At 47.1% G+C, this 19477-nt stretch overlaps 1 protein-coding gene across 1 annotated transcript; it reads left to right on the forward strand.

The window, feature by feature from the left end:
• The first annotated feature begins 415 nt into the window (after nt 1–415).
• LOC135900913 (Na(+)/citrate cotransporter-like) lies at nt 416–19275 on the forward strand. The gene is made up of 13 exons (XM_065430525.1): nt 416–537; nt 1474–1660; nt 3070–3219; nt 4299–4587; nt 6803–6839; nt 8344–8463; nt 9557–9673; nt 10531–10605; nt 11423–11530; nt 13487–13670; nt 14668–14826; nt 17054–17191; nt 18994–19275. The coding sequence occupies exons 2-13, from the start codon at nt 1499–1501 to the stop codon at nt 19189–19191; spliced, it is 1737 nt and encodes a 578-aa protein (XP_065286597.1). The 5' UTR covers nt 416–537; nt 1474–1498; the 3' UTR covers nt 19192–19275.
• Nucleotides 19276–19477: the final 202 nt, after the last annotated feature.

Raw genomic sequence — 19477 nt, forward strand, 5'->3', positions numbered from 1 at the left:
AATGAGCGCAGTGAGACTGCCTGAGCCCTGTTCAGTTTTGAATGTGGCAATGGGAATTGTCTGCGTCCTAAACAGTAATGTTTGGTAACGTAATTGTGTGTAATTAAATGACCTTTAGATTCCCTGGCTTAATGGTGAACGGCTCGGTTGTGACTGCCACGGTTAGCAAGTCCTCGTGCCAAGTCATGAGCAACCTCATTGAGGTTTACCCGAGTCTCGTTCACTTTCCCCATATGCGCGGGAAACCATCGGATTTCAGTTGTCATAATCCCAATGTTCTCAAAAAGTTTAGCTGCAACTCCAGCTACGTAGCCTTTATCAAAACACTGCTTATTGGCTTTTTGCCACGTTTCCGTGGCGTGGCAAGTGCGTGCCACAGACAAAGCGAACGATGAAGAAGCGCATGCGCCAGCCAGCGCGAGACGGCAGCTTCGACGAGCACGCGACTGAAGCTCGAGAGAGCAGAAGCAGAACCGGCTGTACGCTGCCTACGCCGACGACGACCTTGGATATCTACGTAAGCTGCCATCTCCAAAGGTGAGGCATTGCTCCGTTTCCGTTACGCGTTCCCCCGCTTGACATAGCCAGCTGTGTCGGAAGATGTAGAGAGAGAATTTAAACGCGATTCCGACCTGATCTGCGCACGGCGAGGGACGATATGAGAGCGCTATGTACCATTCGGAGAACGCCTAAGCAGTGTTGAAAACGATATGAGGGAAACGCACGATCTTGTGGGAAAAATGCCCTTGGTGCGACGAGTTAGACAGGTTTATATAATGGAGCAATAACGCCGAGGCGGTCGGGTGAAGATTGAAATCGCATCTGTCCCTCAAGCCTAATTTGGTGTCCCCTTAAGAGTGGACAGTACTGTAACATTGCAATTTAGTGCAGGCTTCGCATGCGAAGCCTCGCTTGTTTCTGGACACTTGGGTCCGTCATACTCGCGTACAATACGTTGGAGAGAGAGGAGGGGGGCTGCCTATCAGCGGGCCAAATTTTTAAGGCTTGTCTGGTGGTAGCGATGGGGGATTCTCCTTTTCGTTATACATTTAACTGTAAGACCATTTATCCAGCACGATTTATGAAAAAATAACCCTGTTATTATAACGTTTTCATTTTCTTGTCCTTTTTAGTGGAGGGTGAGGGGCGGACAAGAACGCGCCCGGCAAGTTAGTAAATTTTTATGGGAGAGTGTAACGCTAGTCTGTAGTTTGCTGTAAAGCTCAGGGGAGGCATGACAGGTAAAATGTTAAGGGTTCTGTATTTCTCGTATTCTGCCTCCAAATGTCTGCAAAATCGCCCTGATGATTGAGATAAGAGAAGCGAGAACTTAAACAAATCAGTTGGCAATTCTTAGCATGCAGGTTAAATACTTAAGCGATTTTTGACATCCCATGCTTGCATGCCGGATATCTCCAACCCAACTACACCCCCATTCATCGCTTGCCTCGCGCTCTCGGCTCTCTCGCACAGCACACACCGAGACAGACTGTGAAGCATGATGCGTCGCAAAGAGGCAGCGGCGGCCACTCCCCAGGGCGAGGGCGAACACCACCGTGAAGTGAGCAAGCACAGTACCACGTTTGGGTTCATGAAGCTCGCCATCGGATACATGACGCCCTTCTTCCTGCTGCCCATGGTCTTCGTGTTCGGCACCCAGGCGAGTTCAAACTTTATTTTCTCAGCGAAAGCTCGATGTTAGGGCCGGCTAAAGGCTACTTGAGGCAGCTTGACTGGTTCCCAGCAGACTTTCGCATTGACGAGCGTGCAACGGTCACTTAAACTATGCAATCGAAAGTTTCGGGGATCAACACGAAAAATAACAAGCGGAAATTGCAAGGAACAGTCTGCTAACAAATTAACAACATGAAATTCCCCAAGTATTAAATATAACAGCGAAATCCAAATTCATCATTGTAGCCTATACGCCGTGAATGGCCACATGAATCGCGTAAACCTCGCAGTCGTGATTATCACTGTTCCATGATTTCTTTTTGCGCTAGCGTTAGGGCACGACACTAGGACAGAGACACGAGCACGATGAGAGGTGACTGAATGAGTGAAGCGCAACCTAACTGTCCTTGTACTGTTACGCAAAATTAACACCCCTGTCCATGTCCTTCTATCCGAAAAACTAGTAAATGTGTCAATGTCTTTGCGCGCTCGCGCTATCACAAGAATCGGGAGATTTTACGAACTAGACCCGTTTCAAGCATTGTTGGTTAATACCGAGCTGGAACTAGGTCTTCAACAAAGTTCTTTAGAACTTGACTGGACACGCAACTGATTTCTCCTCATGAGTTTTGTGGACGATCTCAAGGCTATGATCGAGTCGTGATAGGAAAAACTGGCATAGCAAAGATAGTATACAAACTGATAGGAAAGCAGTATGAAGAGTTGTAGCTTTGTGCTGCATAAAACGCTTCGCCGGACGTTTTCTTCGAGAACAAACCTTCGCAACTGGTGAAAACTTCATTCTGGTCCTGCAGTCGGTAACAAGTGACCAACATCTTACCGAGGAAGACGCTCAGTACCTGAGCTAGGTAGCAGGAGTGGAGACAAATTAATAATAAAGTTTCGAGTTGCTTTCTATTAACTCGCCTCCGCGCGATCAAATGAAAGCCTCGTGGATAGCTCAGCTTGCAAAGAATTTGCCCTTGAAAAATGGTGCCACCTGCTTAAGTCCCTCGAGCAGGACGTATATTAAAACTGCGAAGATTTCGTTTTGGGAACCCTTTAAGTTCCTGGTGATTTTCCATGCGGCAATGATGGCATCGCTGTCAGGAAACACGCAAGCTTCAAAACAAGCTCCAAACATCTTATAACGTGTCATTGCTATGAATGCTTCTCAGTTGTAAGCTTTATCACCTCTTTGAAGTCGTGTATGACCTGCAGCTTCATTCTGGGCCTAAAAGAAGCATTTGCGTACAACTGTATCTCTAGAAGACGCTTGACTCTTGAACTAGCATTTGTGTCACCGTAGCCAAGCGAATAATAAGAAACGCGAGTTAATAAATAGTCAATTTCTACAGCTTGGCAATACTTGGTATGTTCGTGCGCACCGTGCAGCCCATCAAGTGCATCTACATCATGACGGTGATGATCATGCTGTGGATCTTCGAGCCGGTGCCGTACCAGATCACCTCGTTCTTCCCGCTTATAATGGGGCCGATGCTGAACCTGACCACCACCAGATACCTGGCCAAGTACTACTTCAACGTGAGCCGCATGTCTTTGTTTTGTGGTGCCTGACTAAGGAACTGCGGAACTTGTGCGCGCTCCTATACAGCTCTTGCAAACACTGACCGTGGTCCACGTATTGTAACCTTTCTATGTTTTTTACCTGCTCCGCTTAGGCTCTCGGTGTAACTGAAATGAGCTGCCGCAGAATGCACAACCAGAGAGCTGGTCAAGATCAGTGTATATGTTGCACCCCAACCCTTTGAAGCTGAGCTAGCATCCCTGGCCGCGTCCTCCCGTTTTGTAGCCCTTCCCTCTCCCTCCGCTTTCACTCATTAGGAGACTTGGCAATACAGCCGCTTGAATGAATGAATGAATGAATTAATTAATTAATGGTAACTGCGAGGTAGTGCGACAATGCATCCATGTCATCGTACCTAAACAGTTAAAAAAGGATTAGCCAGGAAAGCACCCATGTCAGGCTGGCCAACGTTGGGAAAGAAAGACCTATCCTTGTCAAAGGAGGCCTTGTCATATTTGACAGGTTATCCTTTTCGGGTTACAGGAGTGTCGCCGCCGGGGGTCGCTGGCTGTGGTGGCGATTCGCAAAAGAGAAAAAGAACTCATGATGCTGCTGCACCACGAATGACAAAACTGCCTTTGACAATGACAAAGGAAGGCAAACGCTTCTATTAAAATGTCCGCCAGCCTGTATGATGCTTGTTAACTGATTAATTTCTTCTTCTCAGTGTGTTCGTATTATCGATATGAGCTCGCCTACAACAGGAATCTGCTTTCCGTTAATGTATCTGAAAAGCTGCTTTCAACGAGTCTACCATGTGCCCACCTTTCATTCAGTGCGCCATCTCAACTGTACACATAAGTATGTCATGTTTTCTTCGATTTTGGTATGTAAAATTGTGCCTTAAGTGCCACGAAACCTAAAGTCGACTCTTCCCCATAATTTCTACGCCGACGACTGCCCGTTTTACTTCCGCAATTGTACACCGTATACACCTTGCTCGCGAGACGGGTTTCGGTAAAAACTCTCCGTTTCCGTATTTACGGTCTCGCGAATCCTAGCTCGACACCAAGGGATGGAAAACTCGATCCCGCAGGAGCCCATCGCCAGCTCCATAGCCGGCCTGACGGTGGCGCTGATCGCACAAAACTGCGGCCTCAACCGGCGCCTGTCGTACAACCTGATCCTGATCGTGGGGCCGCGCGTCAAGTGGCTCATGCTGTCCTTCATGGGCATGGTGTTCTTCCTGTCCATGTTCATCAGCAACGTGGCCGTGACGAGCATGATGATGACCGTGGTGGACACGCTCATCTTCGAGATCTCGCAGAGCAAGCTGCGCAAGCGCGTCAACGAGCTGCTCCGGAAGAGGGAGAACCAGGGAGAAGGTACTGCGGACACTGTTCCCGTGCTTTGACTTGCCAAAGCAAGTTACGCTTGGTCGAAGAGCAGTAAAACACGTTGTGGGGCTAGTTGGTGCATAGCTTTCAATAGATTAAGCGCCAAAAGTGATGGCACACAAGAAGAAATACTTGAAGAAGAAAAGCGCCTTGTCCTGTCTGTATTTCTTCTTGTGTGCCGTCACTTTTGGCGCTTAATCTATTGAAAGCGAAGAGCAGAATTTTGAACAGCGTGACAAAGAACGAAGAGGTGCACGACAGAGCGCTCGCCGCCAGCACTTTGTGAAGCCTCTTGTCCAACGCCTCTTGTGTTTCATATTGACACGTGTACCTGCTTATCTTTATCGGGCGACCACGTTTCACAGCCTAAGGAATGTTATTTCACAGCGCATGACGCGCCTGCATGTACACGAAGTTTCTCGAAAGTTATCGATGGTTCTACCCGCTATGCGCCTGTTGTCACCGAACCTTGTGCGATCTGATCGCATTTACGCGTGACGCGAATGGTGTAGAACTTTATGGAAGACACGCGGGCCCCAGCGATTACTCTGCAGGAATCTTCGATGACTGATGTATAAAAGCCGACGCGCTTAAGCCGCTGATCAGACTTTCGACGATTGCCGACTGTATTCGCCGCTATCGCAGTTCTCTGTAACTTGCTTTTCAGGGCACAGGTTCGCCCAGTAAAACGCTAGTTTCTTCATTCGCAAGTTTGCTGCCTTGTTCGCCATCACCACCACGCGACAGTATGTGCCTCCGAGATTAGTATTTAATTAATTATGGGGTTTTACGTGCCAAAACCACTTTCTGATTATGAGGCACGCCGTAGTGGGGGACTCCGGAAATTTCGACCACCTGGGGTTCTTTAACGTGCACCTAAATCTAAGTACACGGGTGTTTTTCGCATTTCGCCCCCATCGAAACGCGGCCGCCGTAGCCGGGATTCGATCCCGCGACCTCGTGCTCAGCAGCCTAACACCATAGCTACTGAGCAACCACGGCGGTTGAGATTAGTTTGTGGCGATTTGAGTTGCTACAGCCAGATGTACTTAGCGTGCCTACTTGTTTCCTGTCACCTTGTCTGAAGGCTCGTGTGCATCGTATGTACCTTCGAGGTGAGCAATCGCGCAAAATTTAATTGCGGTAGCAACTTCTATTTAGTGTTTGCACTGGTTCATGTAGGTTTGTGTATGAAGACCCTAGTTCATCATATTTGCCGCCGAGATATGCGATCCCGCAAAGTTGTCCTGGCTATGTAAGTATACACATGGGTTCAGTTAATTTTTTAAGCCTTCTGCGTGTCACCTTTCTAGTCACGCGAAAAAAAAAATAGAAATGCGGGAAAGTACAGAATGCTATGCGCCAAGAACCTTGGAGCCAGCAGCCGTCATTTGCCGGAACCATGATAGATGATGTCACAATACCGCGCGACAGAAAACACTGAAGCGTCACCGGGAGACCTGCATTACACGCGCGTCCTTAAAAAAGACAAGTCGACTTGAAACGTTGGCTCCCGCTTTCACTTTGTTCTCGCTTAGCTCATCGTCTTGAATTTCCATCTCCCGCCTTACCCCTGTTTTCCATTATACGTGCGACTTGTAGTTCAAGTTCGTCAACACGCACCTCTAGCGCCAACTGGTGAGCGAGAGCATGTTGGTCAATGGCACTATGTGCAACAGGGAGGCTCGAAATTGCTACGGTAATTGTTTTCCGTCGCAATTTTATGCTAAGAATCTCTTAGTGCTTTTAGCTGTGCCTGAACACTAAGGAGGAGTGAAACTGCCGATTTTGCGCACACTAGCAGCCTGTTACTGGCTTTGTTTTTATTTTTTATTTACAAAATACTGCAGGCCCAAGCTAGGGCCTATGCAAGAGGGGTATCAAAAAGGTTTACACAAGCACTGGTAAAAACATCAAACATAAATCATCATAGATCATAGATTGTGCTGCTTATTAGAATCTAAGTTTAGTACCCTTTATTTGTGCATGATTAATTTTAGACACTAGGTACTCGACCACATTGCAATACTCGTATCAGCATGTTATGCCTTAAGAAAAGCGTAGGACAAGGCGAAATCATTACGTTGGGATAATTTGGCGGCTTGGTAAGTTCAAATAGCGCGAGAAAAAGTTATCGTGTTTCATGCTTTCTTTCTTTTTATTAACTGCCTTAACGGTCTTATCCTTTTTTTTATTATTTCAGAGCCGGACTACGAAGAGGTCGTCCACATCGAATCTGTGTAGGTTATTAACAAACTTTGCCCTTAAATTGGCTTGCGTAGCTTCTCGTGGTTGCAGGTTTTGTATTGGACTATGCCAGATACTTGAAATGTTCCCGTCAAAATATAAATTTACGATATATAAAATGGGTAATAACGTGTGCATTAGCGACGCTACACCAGGCTAGGCGAATTTTTGTAGATGGCACTGACATAAGCTTTTGCATCGCCATGCACTTCAGCATTTAAGAAGACTTCGTAATTTGTTGCAGTAAAGGAGGATCATATTAAAATTAAAAAAAAAATAGGTTATGGGGTTTTGCATGCCAAAACCACAATCTGATTGCGAGGCACGCCGTAGTGGGGGACTCCTGAAATTTGGACCATCTGGTGTTCTTTTAACGTGCACATAAATCTAAGCACACGGGTATTTTTAGCATTTCACCCCCATCGAAGTGCGGCCGCCATGGCCGGCATTCGATGCCGCGACCTCGTGCTTAGCAGCCGAGGATCATCTTCAGTTATTATATGATACATGGAAGTACGCCTTTCAGTCGAGGCACAACCTTCATCGTCTTAGCGTGGCCTATCGTGTCGTATGGCTGAAAAGATGTGCATTATCCGAGAATTGAATTACACAATCTATCACGATGAACTTAACAAAATTTACCCATAGTGTGTTGATGCGGGAATCAGGCACTGTTGCCAGGATGGCGAAAAACCGCCCCGCCTCGTCTTCTGTTTTCTTCACCATGGAAGTTCTGCCTCCCGGGGACAGATGGCGCAATTGTATCAATGTTTCTAGGTAGCCTTCATAAGCACGTCTAGCGCTTGAGCGCGTGTACCCATGTGAAGGCTCCCTGCACGCACCCTGTCTGACGCAGAAGTAAGCGTCATCGTGTCATCGCAAGCGTCATCGCAGTCCGTTTTATTTACACAATGTTTATATGAGACATATCCCTTTTTCATTGAAAATAAATCAAAACTAACCGTCATCGTATGCGACGATGCCACATTGCTGTGCAGTTTGTGTGTTCATGTGCCAGCTATCTTATCAAACAGCTGTTTTCAACGTTCGCTCCAACAATTGTCTGACGACGAAGAGGTTTTGCAGGCTTAATTTGCCTTTGCAGAGTTATTTTATTTGAAACCTGACTGCGCTTTCACGTCTGAGCTGTCAGGAGGGACTTGTCCTGTTTCATCCGTTTCCTATACTCGTGCTTATAGGCACAATAAAGATCAATGAATAGAGAACAATTTAGCCCTCGTCTTTAATCTAGCGTTTCTTTATTCGGAACAATCGAAATAAACCAAAAACGTGCAACCAGGTAGTCTTTCCAATAGTTGTTGTCTAAATTCACGCCCCGGCAACGCTTGCCTCTCAGTAACAAAAATAGATCTCGAAGACTATGCTTTTGCGAGCTGCATGCACCGGAAGTAATGGCTGAATCGGAGACACGTCATGGCCGCCATGTCTTAGACATATTTTCTTGTTAACCTTGTTTTGCTCTTTCGCTATGCCCAGAAAGAGCAAGCAGCTGCGCAAGACTTTTCTGCTCAGCATCGGCTACTCGGCGACGCTCGGAGGCTTCTCGTTCATCACGGGCAACCGCATCAACAACGACATGTCCCATCGAATCAACAGGTGTGAGGCATTGAATAGCCCAACCCAACATTACTTCAAAACACTTTGGTTCGAACATTGCTTTGGACAAGTCGGCTCGGGAATTATTATTCAGAGGAGTGAGCTAATACTGAATAGCCTAACAACAAAACAAGCCCGCATGATTGGCATTCTGTAGAAACTGTGCAAGGCTAGAATCATTTAGACCAAGTTGACATACCCGATCTGCATCACGAAAAGTATGTTCAAAACGATCAAAAATAAGTTGGAGCGTCGAATGTCAACCGCTGTCCGGTCATGACCAACAGCTTACCCATATTCTTTGAATATAAGAGCATCGACACAGTGCACTCTGCCATAGTAAGCTATGTGGCTTAAACCTATAATGAGCAAGCGTGAGAAACTTAAGACCCAAGCAACAACAGACGGAACGAAAAGTGATGGGTGTATAACGTAAAAACAAACTGGTGTAGCTGATATGCTGAGATTAAGAGAAAGGAACGCATGCGGTCAGATGAGGTAATGCGCAGGGCAGATAACCGCTGTTGTATTAGAGTTACGGAAAGGGTGCCAAGAAAGGAAAGCAAGGTCGAGGAAGGCAGAAGATAAGAAGGTGTGACGAGATCAGAAATCTTCAAGGCAGTGGACAGAATCGGTTGACGCCAGACAAGGGCGATTAGAGATTGCCGAGAGACGCCTTCGTCCAGCATTAGTCGTGCAATAATAATTAATATATGGGGTTTTACGTGCCAAAACCACTTTCTGATTATGAGGCACGCCGTAGTGGGGGACTCCGGAAATTTTGACCACCTGGGGTTCTTTAACGTGCACCTAAATCTAAGTACACGGGTGTTTTCGCATTTCGCCCCCATCGAAATGCGGCCGCCGTGGCCGGGAGTCGTGCAATAGGATGGTGATCCTGATGATGCATTACGCACCTTCATTTCTCCGTTACTGAGACCCTTAGTATAACAATAAAGCTCCCTTGTACGACGGAACACGAATATTTCGCCACTTGGAAGTCGGACGCCGCCTGTTGCATTCTCGTGCTGGTTGTGTATTTCTTGCACCATGACGTCGTCAGCCATGTTATCGTCACTCTCAACTTCCGCAGGGATGCACGAGACCAACTGATGACACCAACAACGTGGGCGCTCTACTGCTTTCCCGTGGGCATGATCTCCATGCTCATGGGATGGGTATTCCTGTACACCGTTTACCTCAAGGAGTAGTAAGTGAACCGTTTTATTTTTTTTTTAATTATTAGTATACCTGATGGCCCCGCGATGCAGTACAAGCTTGCCCACAGTACAAGCTACACCCACGAAATCAGTACAAATCAATACACACTGTACCCGCAAGACCACGCTCTTCCACCCTCCGAAACATTGTTCCCGAGAGACACCGAAACTGAAAGAAATTTTCTTTCCGCCGTGGCATCACTAGAATGAAGAACCACAATTGGCTGGCGCGTCTGTGGAAATTTTATTTGAACTGGACAGTAGTGTTTGCCGCTGCATTCTTAGGCTGTCGCATGCCATATAACTCAATTCTGAAAAGATATTAGACTTTGAGAGCTGCTGTGAAAACACTTCCTCATGTTTATGTTTCCTTCATAAAACCTGCGATACATTATCGATATATTCTATCAGCTATAAATGAGCACAGAGGGAAATTCATGCATATATATTCCTGCAGAGGCTTATGTACCGAACTTGCGTCCTAGTGTTACGAGGGAGATTACCAGCGTCTTCGTCATTGCTATTTGACCCTGCATGCCAAACTAGTGCTCAGCTGTAGTGAATTATCAGCTAGCTTAACAGTCTATGCGTACAAGGAACACATTAACGCTCACAATCCCTCGTTACCTGACATGAGCTCACATGTCTGCACCCAGCGATTTTTGCACATCGCATCCATCGGAGTGCTGTAGCTGCGACGCGCAGTTGTCGACAAGCTTAACTGAACCATGCTGGGAGCAAATGAACAATTTAATGCTTCCGTCTTATAGAGTAGCGCATAAATCCTGACGTCATTCCGTGTGGATATATGATTAGTGACGCCAGCTCGAACTTGTCATGGTTTCAGTGAGCAACAGTCCCGACTCGACATCAGAGAAGTCAAAGAAGTCGTCCGGGACAAACTTCAAAACATGCCTCGGACGTAAGTCTGAAAACTCCTTGTTTGTGTATAAGCTCCCAATGATAGGGAACAAAACATTCAAAAAAATTAAATTATGGGGTTTTACGTGCCAAAACCACTTTCTGATTATGAGGCACGCCGTAGTGGGGGACTCCGGAAATTTCGACCACCTGGGGTTCTTTAACGTGCACCTAAATCTAAGTACACGGCTGTTTTCGCATTTCGCCCCCATCGAAATGCGGCCGCCGTGGCCGGGATTCGATCCCGCGACCTCGTGCTCAGCAGCCTATAACACCATAGCCACTGAGCAACCACGGCGGGTAACAAAACATTCAGGGCGCGCATCCACAATATTTCTTCTATTCCTAAGAGCGTTTCTTTGTTGGCTGCTTCTCCGGCACTCACTGCTTACTATACAAATCGACGTGCATCTAGACAATAGCAGGGGCAATGGCGAATTTCTGGTGGTACATGCGTCAGAGGAAATGCGTGAGTCCTGGCCCAGGGCCCAAATTTGCGAGGAATTTGCCCCGAGGATCAGCCGATTTACCGTGAGGATCAGCCAAGAGAAAGAGCGAGCACAACATTAGTGAACGCGACCGGTGAAATTGCAAATACTAGCTCTTTCGCACGAGCGAAAAGCTCGGAATATTACCCCAGGGACCGTTTTCACAAAATAGTCGGTTCGAGAGATTTGCTTGTAAAAGCAAGTGCCAGCGACTTTGGATATTCGACATACTAACGAACGTGGTCGAGATAATGGCAAACTCAGATGAATGAAAACGGCTTTGCGCATTCAGCCCGTGGTCTTCTGTTGTGTGTGTTTCTGTGTGTGCAGGCACGCCGAAGTGCTGTCGACGTTCCTCTTCTGCCTGTGCCTCTTCCTTTGGGCGACCAAGAGACCCGTAATCATTCCTGGATGGTCCGACATGCTTGGACTAGAAGAGTCAGTGCAATAATCAGCTATCTTTGTTTATGTTGTATTAAAAACAGAATAGTGGCGTTACTATTCAAGCATATATACTGAAGATCGTGACGCAGTTGTGTTAAGCTGGGTGAAAGCTGAATTGTAGCAATTTCAAATCTTGACACTGATCACGATGACAATGAAATCAAATACCGGTGGACCCACGGACGCCTTGTTCGCAGTACAAGATGCTCACCAGTGAAGCAGGTTATTTATTTGTTCCTGAATATAGCATGAAGTGTACGCGCGCATGTGGACGGCATCGCCCGAGTGTACGTCGTCGTGATTATTACGTCGTTCTAGTCAATCTTGTGGGCACAACATGGCTTGCGCTCATCCAAGAAGCATCGATGACCTAGGACGCAACCTTAATCGTTTTTTAGAGAACGGTGTATTTGGATAGCTGGCATTTATTCATAATTGCTACAGTGCAAAAGACGAAAACTAAGTGGAGACACGAAGCGACAGGTCCTGCCATTTTGTGCGTCCCCTTTGTTATCCTCTTTTGCGCTGTGCCAGCGTTTTTATAACCTATAAACCCTATACACTACACCTCCATAAACTGCATAAGATTTGCTTAAGGCAGGTTTTCTTACCAATGCTTCTTTCTGAAAAAGCGCGGAGGGGGGGGGGGGGGGGGGGGGAGGACGTGTAGCGAGAAGTGGCGCTACACTTGTAGCCAACATGGAAATTCCGGGAGGTATCGTAATTGACGTTTGTCTTGGAGAGCGAGGTTATCTTGAACACGACGCTTCCAGCGATCTCTATTGCGTGTGTTACGTTGGCTTGGTTATTTATTCAAAATACAACATTGAAATTCCGGAAGCTATTGTGATTCACAAGCGAAGATATATTGAAGGTGCGTCCGGCGACAATATGTATATTACGCAGAAAATAACGAGGGGAAGGTAACCGAGGGGCCCGATTTTTATTAGTCATATCATAAGAAGCCAACATTGTCATTGTTTGTGGGCTTCCTATGTATGATAATATATATGGTTTTTATTCAAATGTTTTTCTGGGATACAAGCACTTGCGTTATAGTGTGCAGAGAAATCGAATGTAATCGCACCGACTAGAGGTCTTTAAAGTTGGATGAAAGAACTTTCAGTAATTGCACTGGCTTTCCAATCGTCAACCTGGATCATCTCGTACAATTTGGCGCCCTGAACCTAGACAAATTTATTCGTCTCGACTTTTTTGCTTAGTACGACAGAAAGCTGAGCTAGTTGGTAAGGATTCATTATGCAAAAAAGGTGAGGCATGCAGACCGGACACAAGAGAAGAGAAATGGACGACAGTTGTTGCTTGTCGTTCCTTCGCTATATGTCCCCTTAGCGCGCATTTTTACGCAGAGGACCTCAATTAAGCGATTTTTTTGCCGGAGCACATAGCTTAAGAATGAAAGTGCGAGACATGACACATTGAATGTAATTATGGGGTCTTACGTGCCAAAAGCACGATTTGATTATGAGGCACGCCATAGTGGAGGCCTCGGGATTAATTTTGACCACCAGGGGATATTTAACATGTACGCGATGCACAAGGCACGGGCGTTTTTGCATTGCGCCCCCATCGAAATGCGGCCGCCGCGGCCGGGATTTAGATCCCGCAATCTTGTGCTTAGCAGCGCAACACCATAGCCGCAAAGCCACTGGGGCGGATGAAGGGACACATCAGTTACAGACGCACCCTATGCGCACTTGTGTGTAATTTGCCCTAGAAAGGGTTAGCACAGCATCGCTTCAGACGACTGAATCGGGGTGCTAAGCTCGAGCATATGGCGATTAAATGCAATACACCGAGCCAACAGTGACACATCTAATACATGATCGCTGTTAGATGGGAGAGCACAGGTGGGAGGGTTTATTTGGCGCAACACTTGCTGAAGGTAAGAAGCCACTCGAGCTTCGACCTGTTGAATTATGTTTGCAGAAGCTACGTGACTGACTCATCGGTGGGGTTCCTGATCGCCTTAATAGCGTTCATGATTCCCGTGAGGAGTTTCAACTTCTCGCTCGAGCACCGCCTGATGGAGTGGAAGTTCATCCAGAAGAACATGCCTTGGGCAATCATTTTCATCATTGGCGGAGGATCTACGCTCACCGAGGTCATCCGGGTACGCACGTGCTACCTTGCGCGTTTCTCTTTTAGCACGGTTTTGAAAGCGTAAGAACAATCTAAATTGTAGGGTTTAATTTAATAATCGTAAAAGCGCAACTAACATAAAAGCTCTTACAATGACCAGATTGCACGAAGCGTTTTAGCAGTAAGTAAATTTTGCCTACGAGGTTAAAGATCATCGCACTAGTTCGATTAGGTGGCCGCACAGTAAGTGGCTAACTAAGCAACGAGCGACACTTAAGAAAAAGAACATGGTCGTTAACTCATCACCTTACTGCGCAGAAGCTCACTGTCACTTGTAGGAAGCTTATGAACCGTGGAAATGCTTCGTGTAAGCCGCCCCACACTGCTTCACTATTAGCCTTATTGAACCCCTCGTATGGTCTTATTTATCTCGCTCAATGCGCAGCGATGCCCTCGACTTTAGCAGCCCTTATTCCAGGAATCTGCCTGCGATGGTTTATTGGCGGGTAGCCTGACAATCCCCCCCCCCCCCCCCCCCCACTCAAGTTCATATGTACCACGTGACGCCTGCATCTGAAAGCCTGTACCACATCCACCGCCATGGCTGATAATGGCGCTGGCTAACTCTCGCTTGGTTAACCCCCCCTACTCTGCACAAGTTCCCAAGAAAGTTGACGGGAGGACAGCCGCTGCGATAGCTTAATGGCTGAGTACCGCAAGCGTCAGGCCAAATTGCGGGTTTGTCTCCCACCGGCGGGCGAGTTGTCTTTTTGTCTACTTTCATTTCCCTCTTTATTATTTCTACGTTTCAACAACAACAACAACAACAAAAAGATAAAGCTCGTTTTCCACATAATTTTTCTGGCTTCATTTCCTGTTTTGCTTCGCATGGTTGGAACAAAAATGGAGCCTTTCGGTTTACCTTCAGTCTATGCACTGACGACTTTTTTCGTCGGTTCGTTGGTGCGTATGCTTAAGACGTTTTTCGTCCATTCCTTTCCATCCCGCGACGTGCGTGCAACGAACAGAGCAGCTCGTTGTTCAGCGATGCCGTGAATGCGGCGAGCACGGTGAAGCTCCACCCGGTGGCCAACCTCGTCCTGGCCGTCTTCATGAGCTCCATAATCAGCGAGTTCACCAACGCGGAGATGACGATCCACCAGATACTGGACATCGCCGAGAGGAAGGTGAGCGCAGACGCCCGACCACTGCAGTGGCCCCTCTTTGGGGAATTCAATGCAACAATTGGTTCTTAGTCTATAGTGTTCGGTGAAGCCTTTGTAGCGGAAATAAAGAGGCACAGACAAAACCCGACACCAGGTGCCGCTAGTTGTTTATTTGCGCTACCGTGGCTTCACCAACACCAGGTGCCGCTGGTGGCTTACTTGCGCTACAGTGGCTTTCCCAATTACGATGCCCTATAGAAATTTTTACGGACAGCCGCGTATTCTAACGAACGCCTCTTTATTGAGAACCGAACGTGTTTGACACCGAGGAAACCGTGACCACAATTAAGATGACGGGCAACAACGGAGCGCTGCTACCACTTGGCTTTGTTGCCACCTTGTAGGCAACAATAATATACCATTAACATACCCGACAGGCGCGATAATTCACACACAAGGGGAAATGAAACAACAAAGCACGAAAGAACATACCACGTCGTCTTTAAACTGCCACGCTCGTGGACCTTATTTCTTTGCTGAAAAAAGCAACGAAAGTATCACTAATGCACTCGTTTTCCGCTTACTTGGTAAAGTAAGCTCTCAATGATTCTCCTGCCGCGGCATTCCTACTTTTGCCTAGTATTACGATATCGGTTAGCCTTAATTCACATTTGAGATCTAAATATATTCATTATCTCCGTTGAGTATAGCTGTCGTGCCGCTAGAGCGTCGTGACTATAGTTCAAACTTGGGGTTGCAGTCCTTTCCAGTCGGTGGCTGATACAGCACCCATGCAACTATAGATGTGGACGCATGCAGTTAGCCTGACCGAGGCTCGTGTTATTGAAAACATTAGGGGAAACGTAGATATGACTGTGGAGACTGGATAGAGAATGCTGGCAGCTTAGTGTACATTAATATTTGAAGTTGAAGACACAACAGAAAAGTACTAAAATGAAGCTTAGTGGCATGTGCCATCACTGAGTTTTAGGTAATATCATCATCATCATCATCACCACCACCACCACCACCACCACCACCACCACCACACTCCCATCGCGTGTATTCCGTAGGGTTATGAGGCAGAGTTGTGTGACTGTGCCCCTATTCACAAAAACTTCTTACGCAAGAATTTTGTCGTAATAGCAAATTCTAGCCTTGATGTTGTACATCTCATTAGCGAAAGCACTCGACCAGTGACAAAGTCCACTCACGAATTGAAAGCTTTGCGATGCGAATATGGGCATCAATTCTCACGAGCAGCTCCTGCCGCCATTCGACGAGCGCCGTCGCGTGAAACTTTGCTGTTCCGCAGAGAAACCAGCTCAACAGCCACGCCGCTCGCGTTTGCTCGCTTGCGCTCACATATGCCTTCGCCTCAGGACTGCCGACAGCGCCAGCATTTATAGTTTGCTGCTTCTCGTGCCATAGAGTTTCCTACAAAATTACTAGAGGGAGCTCTGGCGCTAGTGTCTACGTGAGCTACAATGGGAGCGGTTGTTCCAGCATGGGAATTATGGGAAGTACATGGATTTGCCTAAACTTCGTCCTTTTTGGCTTCAAACGGATTTATGACTTTGTAAACTCGTCATTTCCAACAGTTTATTGAGTAATAAATAATTGAATAAACATCATTAAAATTGCCCGACGGCAGGATTCGAACACAGGGACTCTAGTACAGGAGCCTGATATTGAAACCATTAAGCCACAGATGCATGTATCGACAAGCGAATGAAACGCACTTATGAATTTATCGAGGGCATGCCAGTGCTTTGAGATGCTTGGTGCGTTTCGATTTGGGCACATAGACAAGCTCAATCGTTGCAATTAATAGCAATTGTACGCGTTCCCGGCGTGTTCTGCACTTCGAAGAATACGCTGAAATATACGACAATAACATTTATATAGCGTAATATACAAAGCCACAAGAACGCCTGAATCCACCCATAAGCACGAAGATCAGACAAATCCATGTACTTCCCATCATTCCCATGGTAGGACAACGACTGCAGCGCCAGAGTTCCCTCTAGTAATTATTGTAGGAAACTCTGTCTCGGTCTACGCGTGTGCCATTCGCCTTGGCGTTCGTGTTGTCATTTTTTCTAGCAGTAGAACCGACACCGACGCCGCTCTGCTGTTCGAGAGAATCGCCAGCGTTTTGTATCACATTTTCGTGTCGCGCTTTGCTCGCAGTTCGAAGAATCAGCGTCATTCATTGCGTCCGTTCACGTGCTTGTCAACTTCGCAGCAAAGGGAAAGCCGGACCAACGCGTTGTACTATATGCTACCCATGGGTCTCGCCAACAACTTCGCGTTCATCTTGCCCTCGTCAGAGGCATGGAACGCCATCGTCTTCGAAATCGGCGGTCTCTCCGTCATTGATATGGTACGTATTGCCTTGAGCATGCTTATAGCTGTGTGTACGCGGTACATAACCAGCGTTCTTTTTCACGAGAAGATGATTCATTCGTCTACAATCAGTGCTTACTTGAGTCCTTACGTTCTAGAGGACGCAAACACGAAGATGTGAACTTTTATTGACTATTGTGGTAGCAATCTCCATGGGTGGGTTGGTCGAGGTTCATGATCGGAAAGCAGGATAAAGCACTAAAATGTGACAAGGGAAAAGTGATTTGAGTATGCGTTTCCTTCCCGGGATTGCGGTTGTAGTTTTTCTGTAGTCTGTGCTTGTGACACTTGTTTGTAGGGCTCGTGCTCGTAGTTTCTGTGCTTGTGTTGGCGTTTATATCGCATGTTTGTAGCGCTTGTGTTTGTAGTTATATCTTCAAACCTCATGCCTCTTCCTTCCCGCATTCCGGTGCTTTGCGCTGTATTTCGGTCGCACTCAAGACGTGGTGGGCAAATTTTGTAAACAAACTTCGAAAGCAAGCAAAAGAAAATGACCGCCGCATAGCTTATCACTGCCACGAGGCACTGTGCACAGTAGTGCTTGATTTGCATGGGCTCAGTACTCTGGTTACTCCTTTACTCTCCGGTGAAACGCCCTCGTCGGAAACAGGGCTCGTATGAGATAAAATTAAAGCCTACCCAAAACGCTAGACATATAGTTAGCGAAGGAGACAGACCAATGGTTAAGAGCACTTAAAAAGGTCTTGTGGGTTCGGCCTCAGGTGCTGGATGCTGTTTCGAACGCCGTCAGCGCTATTTAAACTAGAAGAAAGGGGGTTAACTGAGGGGCCCGATTTTTACGAGTCATATCATAAGAAGCCAACAAACACTGACACCAAGGACAACATAGGGGAGATTACGTGTGCTTAATAAAGGAAATAAAGAAACAGTAAATTCATGAAAATTAAAGTGAATGAAGAAAACAACTTGCCACAGGTGGGGAACGATCCCACAAACTTCGCATTGTGGGATCGTTCCCCACCGGCGGCAAGTTACACCCAAAAGGGTGTAAACTGTTTTTAGAGTGTAGGTACGCAGGCGCAAGTAGTAAACAACTACTCAAAAAGTGTTTCATTTACTGGGATTGAAAGAATGGAATATCCCATTTACACTCCCACTACAAGAATAGGAATAGTCCAACTCTTACCGTTTCGGGGAGTTAAAAAGGAGTGGAATTATGGGGGTCTTCACTCAGTGAGATGGACTTGGAATGGAATGGCAGGCCTCACTCTGCGAATCTGGTGTAAATGATTCCGCACGCTGGAAAAGGGGACATGCTATACTGTCACACACATTCATGCCTCTAACGCGCATACAGCGGGTGTCCCAGCTAACGTGGAGCAAAAGCAAAGTCTTTTGCGCGGATGAAATCACCTGTATGTTAGCAACCATTTGACGAAGGCTGCAGTGCTTTGGTGTTTTATTAACTAATTATTACCGGTTATTTTACAGTATTTTTCATTCAATGCTGCTATGTCAACAGGAGGTTTCCAGAACACGTTTCAAAGAGTACTTTTAGTTGTTTGCGACGCATCACTGTTTGCGTAGCTCTGTTTTCTGCCGCTTGAGGGAAAGCCCGCCAAACCTTTAAAAAGCCGCCGTGGCCCACCGGCTGCGCGCTACAGGGAACTTGTTTTAAATGTGAAAAAGAAAAACAAATTGATATCACTAAAGCCAGGACATCCGATATGTGCGTTGTTCGTTTCCGGCAGGTCGCGTGGCGGGGCTGTCTTTCTCGCGCGCTCCCCTCCTCCCCCTCATCCGCATTCTCTCGCGCAGATCGTTCCGGGCCTGTTCATGAAGGCCGTGTCCCTGGTGCTCAGCATGCTGTCGTTCTTCACGACGGGCGTGGTGCTGTTCAAGATCAACGCGCACGGGGACAACGTGTCGTCCTTCAACGTGGCGCCGCTTCCGAGCAGCCGCCTCAGGGTGCCCGCGGCCGCCCCTTACCGAGGGATGCACGAGTGGCCCTTCTGAGATTCGTCGCCGCCGATACCGTCACGATATACTGTGCGATTCGCAGTAAACGGCGCGTTTGCCGCATGTTGTTAACCCTTTCAACTGCGCCCGCGAGGCTCGTCTCTTCGCTTTGCGCCTGTGCGATTTTGCCCGAGGTTTCGGCGTGCTTGCAGTCGTGGAGGAAGGAGAGAATCTAGAAGGAAAACGTTACGTCGCGCAGCCGGCTTTCGAAAGCCTGCTCTCCCTTCGCTTTCTCTCTCTGACGTGTTTCCACGAGTACGCTCAACATGTGAACCTGCTCTCG

The sequence above is a fragment of the Dermacentor albipictus genome, chromosome 2 (genome assembly GCF_038994185.2).
Source record: "Dermacentor albipictus isolate Rhodes 1998 colony chromosome 2, USDA_Dalb.pri_finalv2, whole genome shotgun sequence".
Taxonomy (NCBI): domain Eukaryota; kingdom Metazoa; phylum Arthropoda; class Arachnida; order Ixodida; family Ixodidae; genus Dermacentor; species Dermacentor albipictus.

Bases quoted from the DNA above. Each gene is read 5' to 3' on its own strand.
- LOC135900913 (XM_065430525.1), top strand. From the start codon at position 1,499: ATGATGCGTCGCAAAGAGGCAGCGGCGGCCACTCCCCAGGGCGAGGGC. The intron at 8,464-9,556 runs GTGTGAGGCATT...CAACTTCCGCAG, and splicing joins ATGTCCCATCGAATCAACAG to GGATGCACGAGACCAACTGA. The intron at 10,606-11,422 runs GTAAGTCTGAAA...CTGTGTGTGCAG, and splicing joins CTTCAAAACATGCCTCGGAC to GCACGCCGAAGTGCTGTCGA.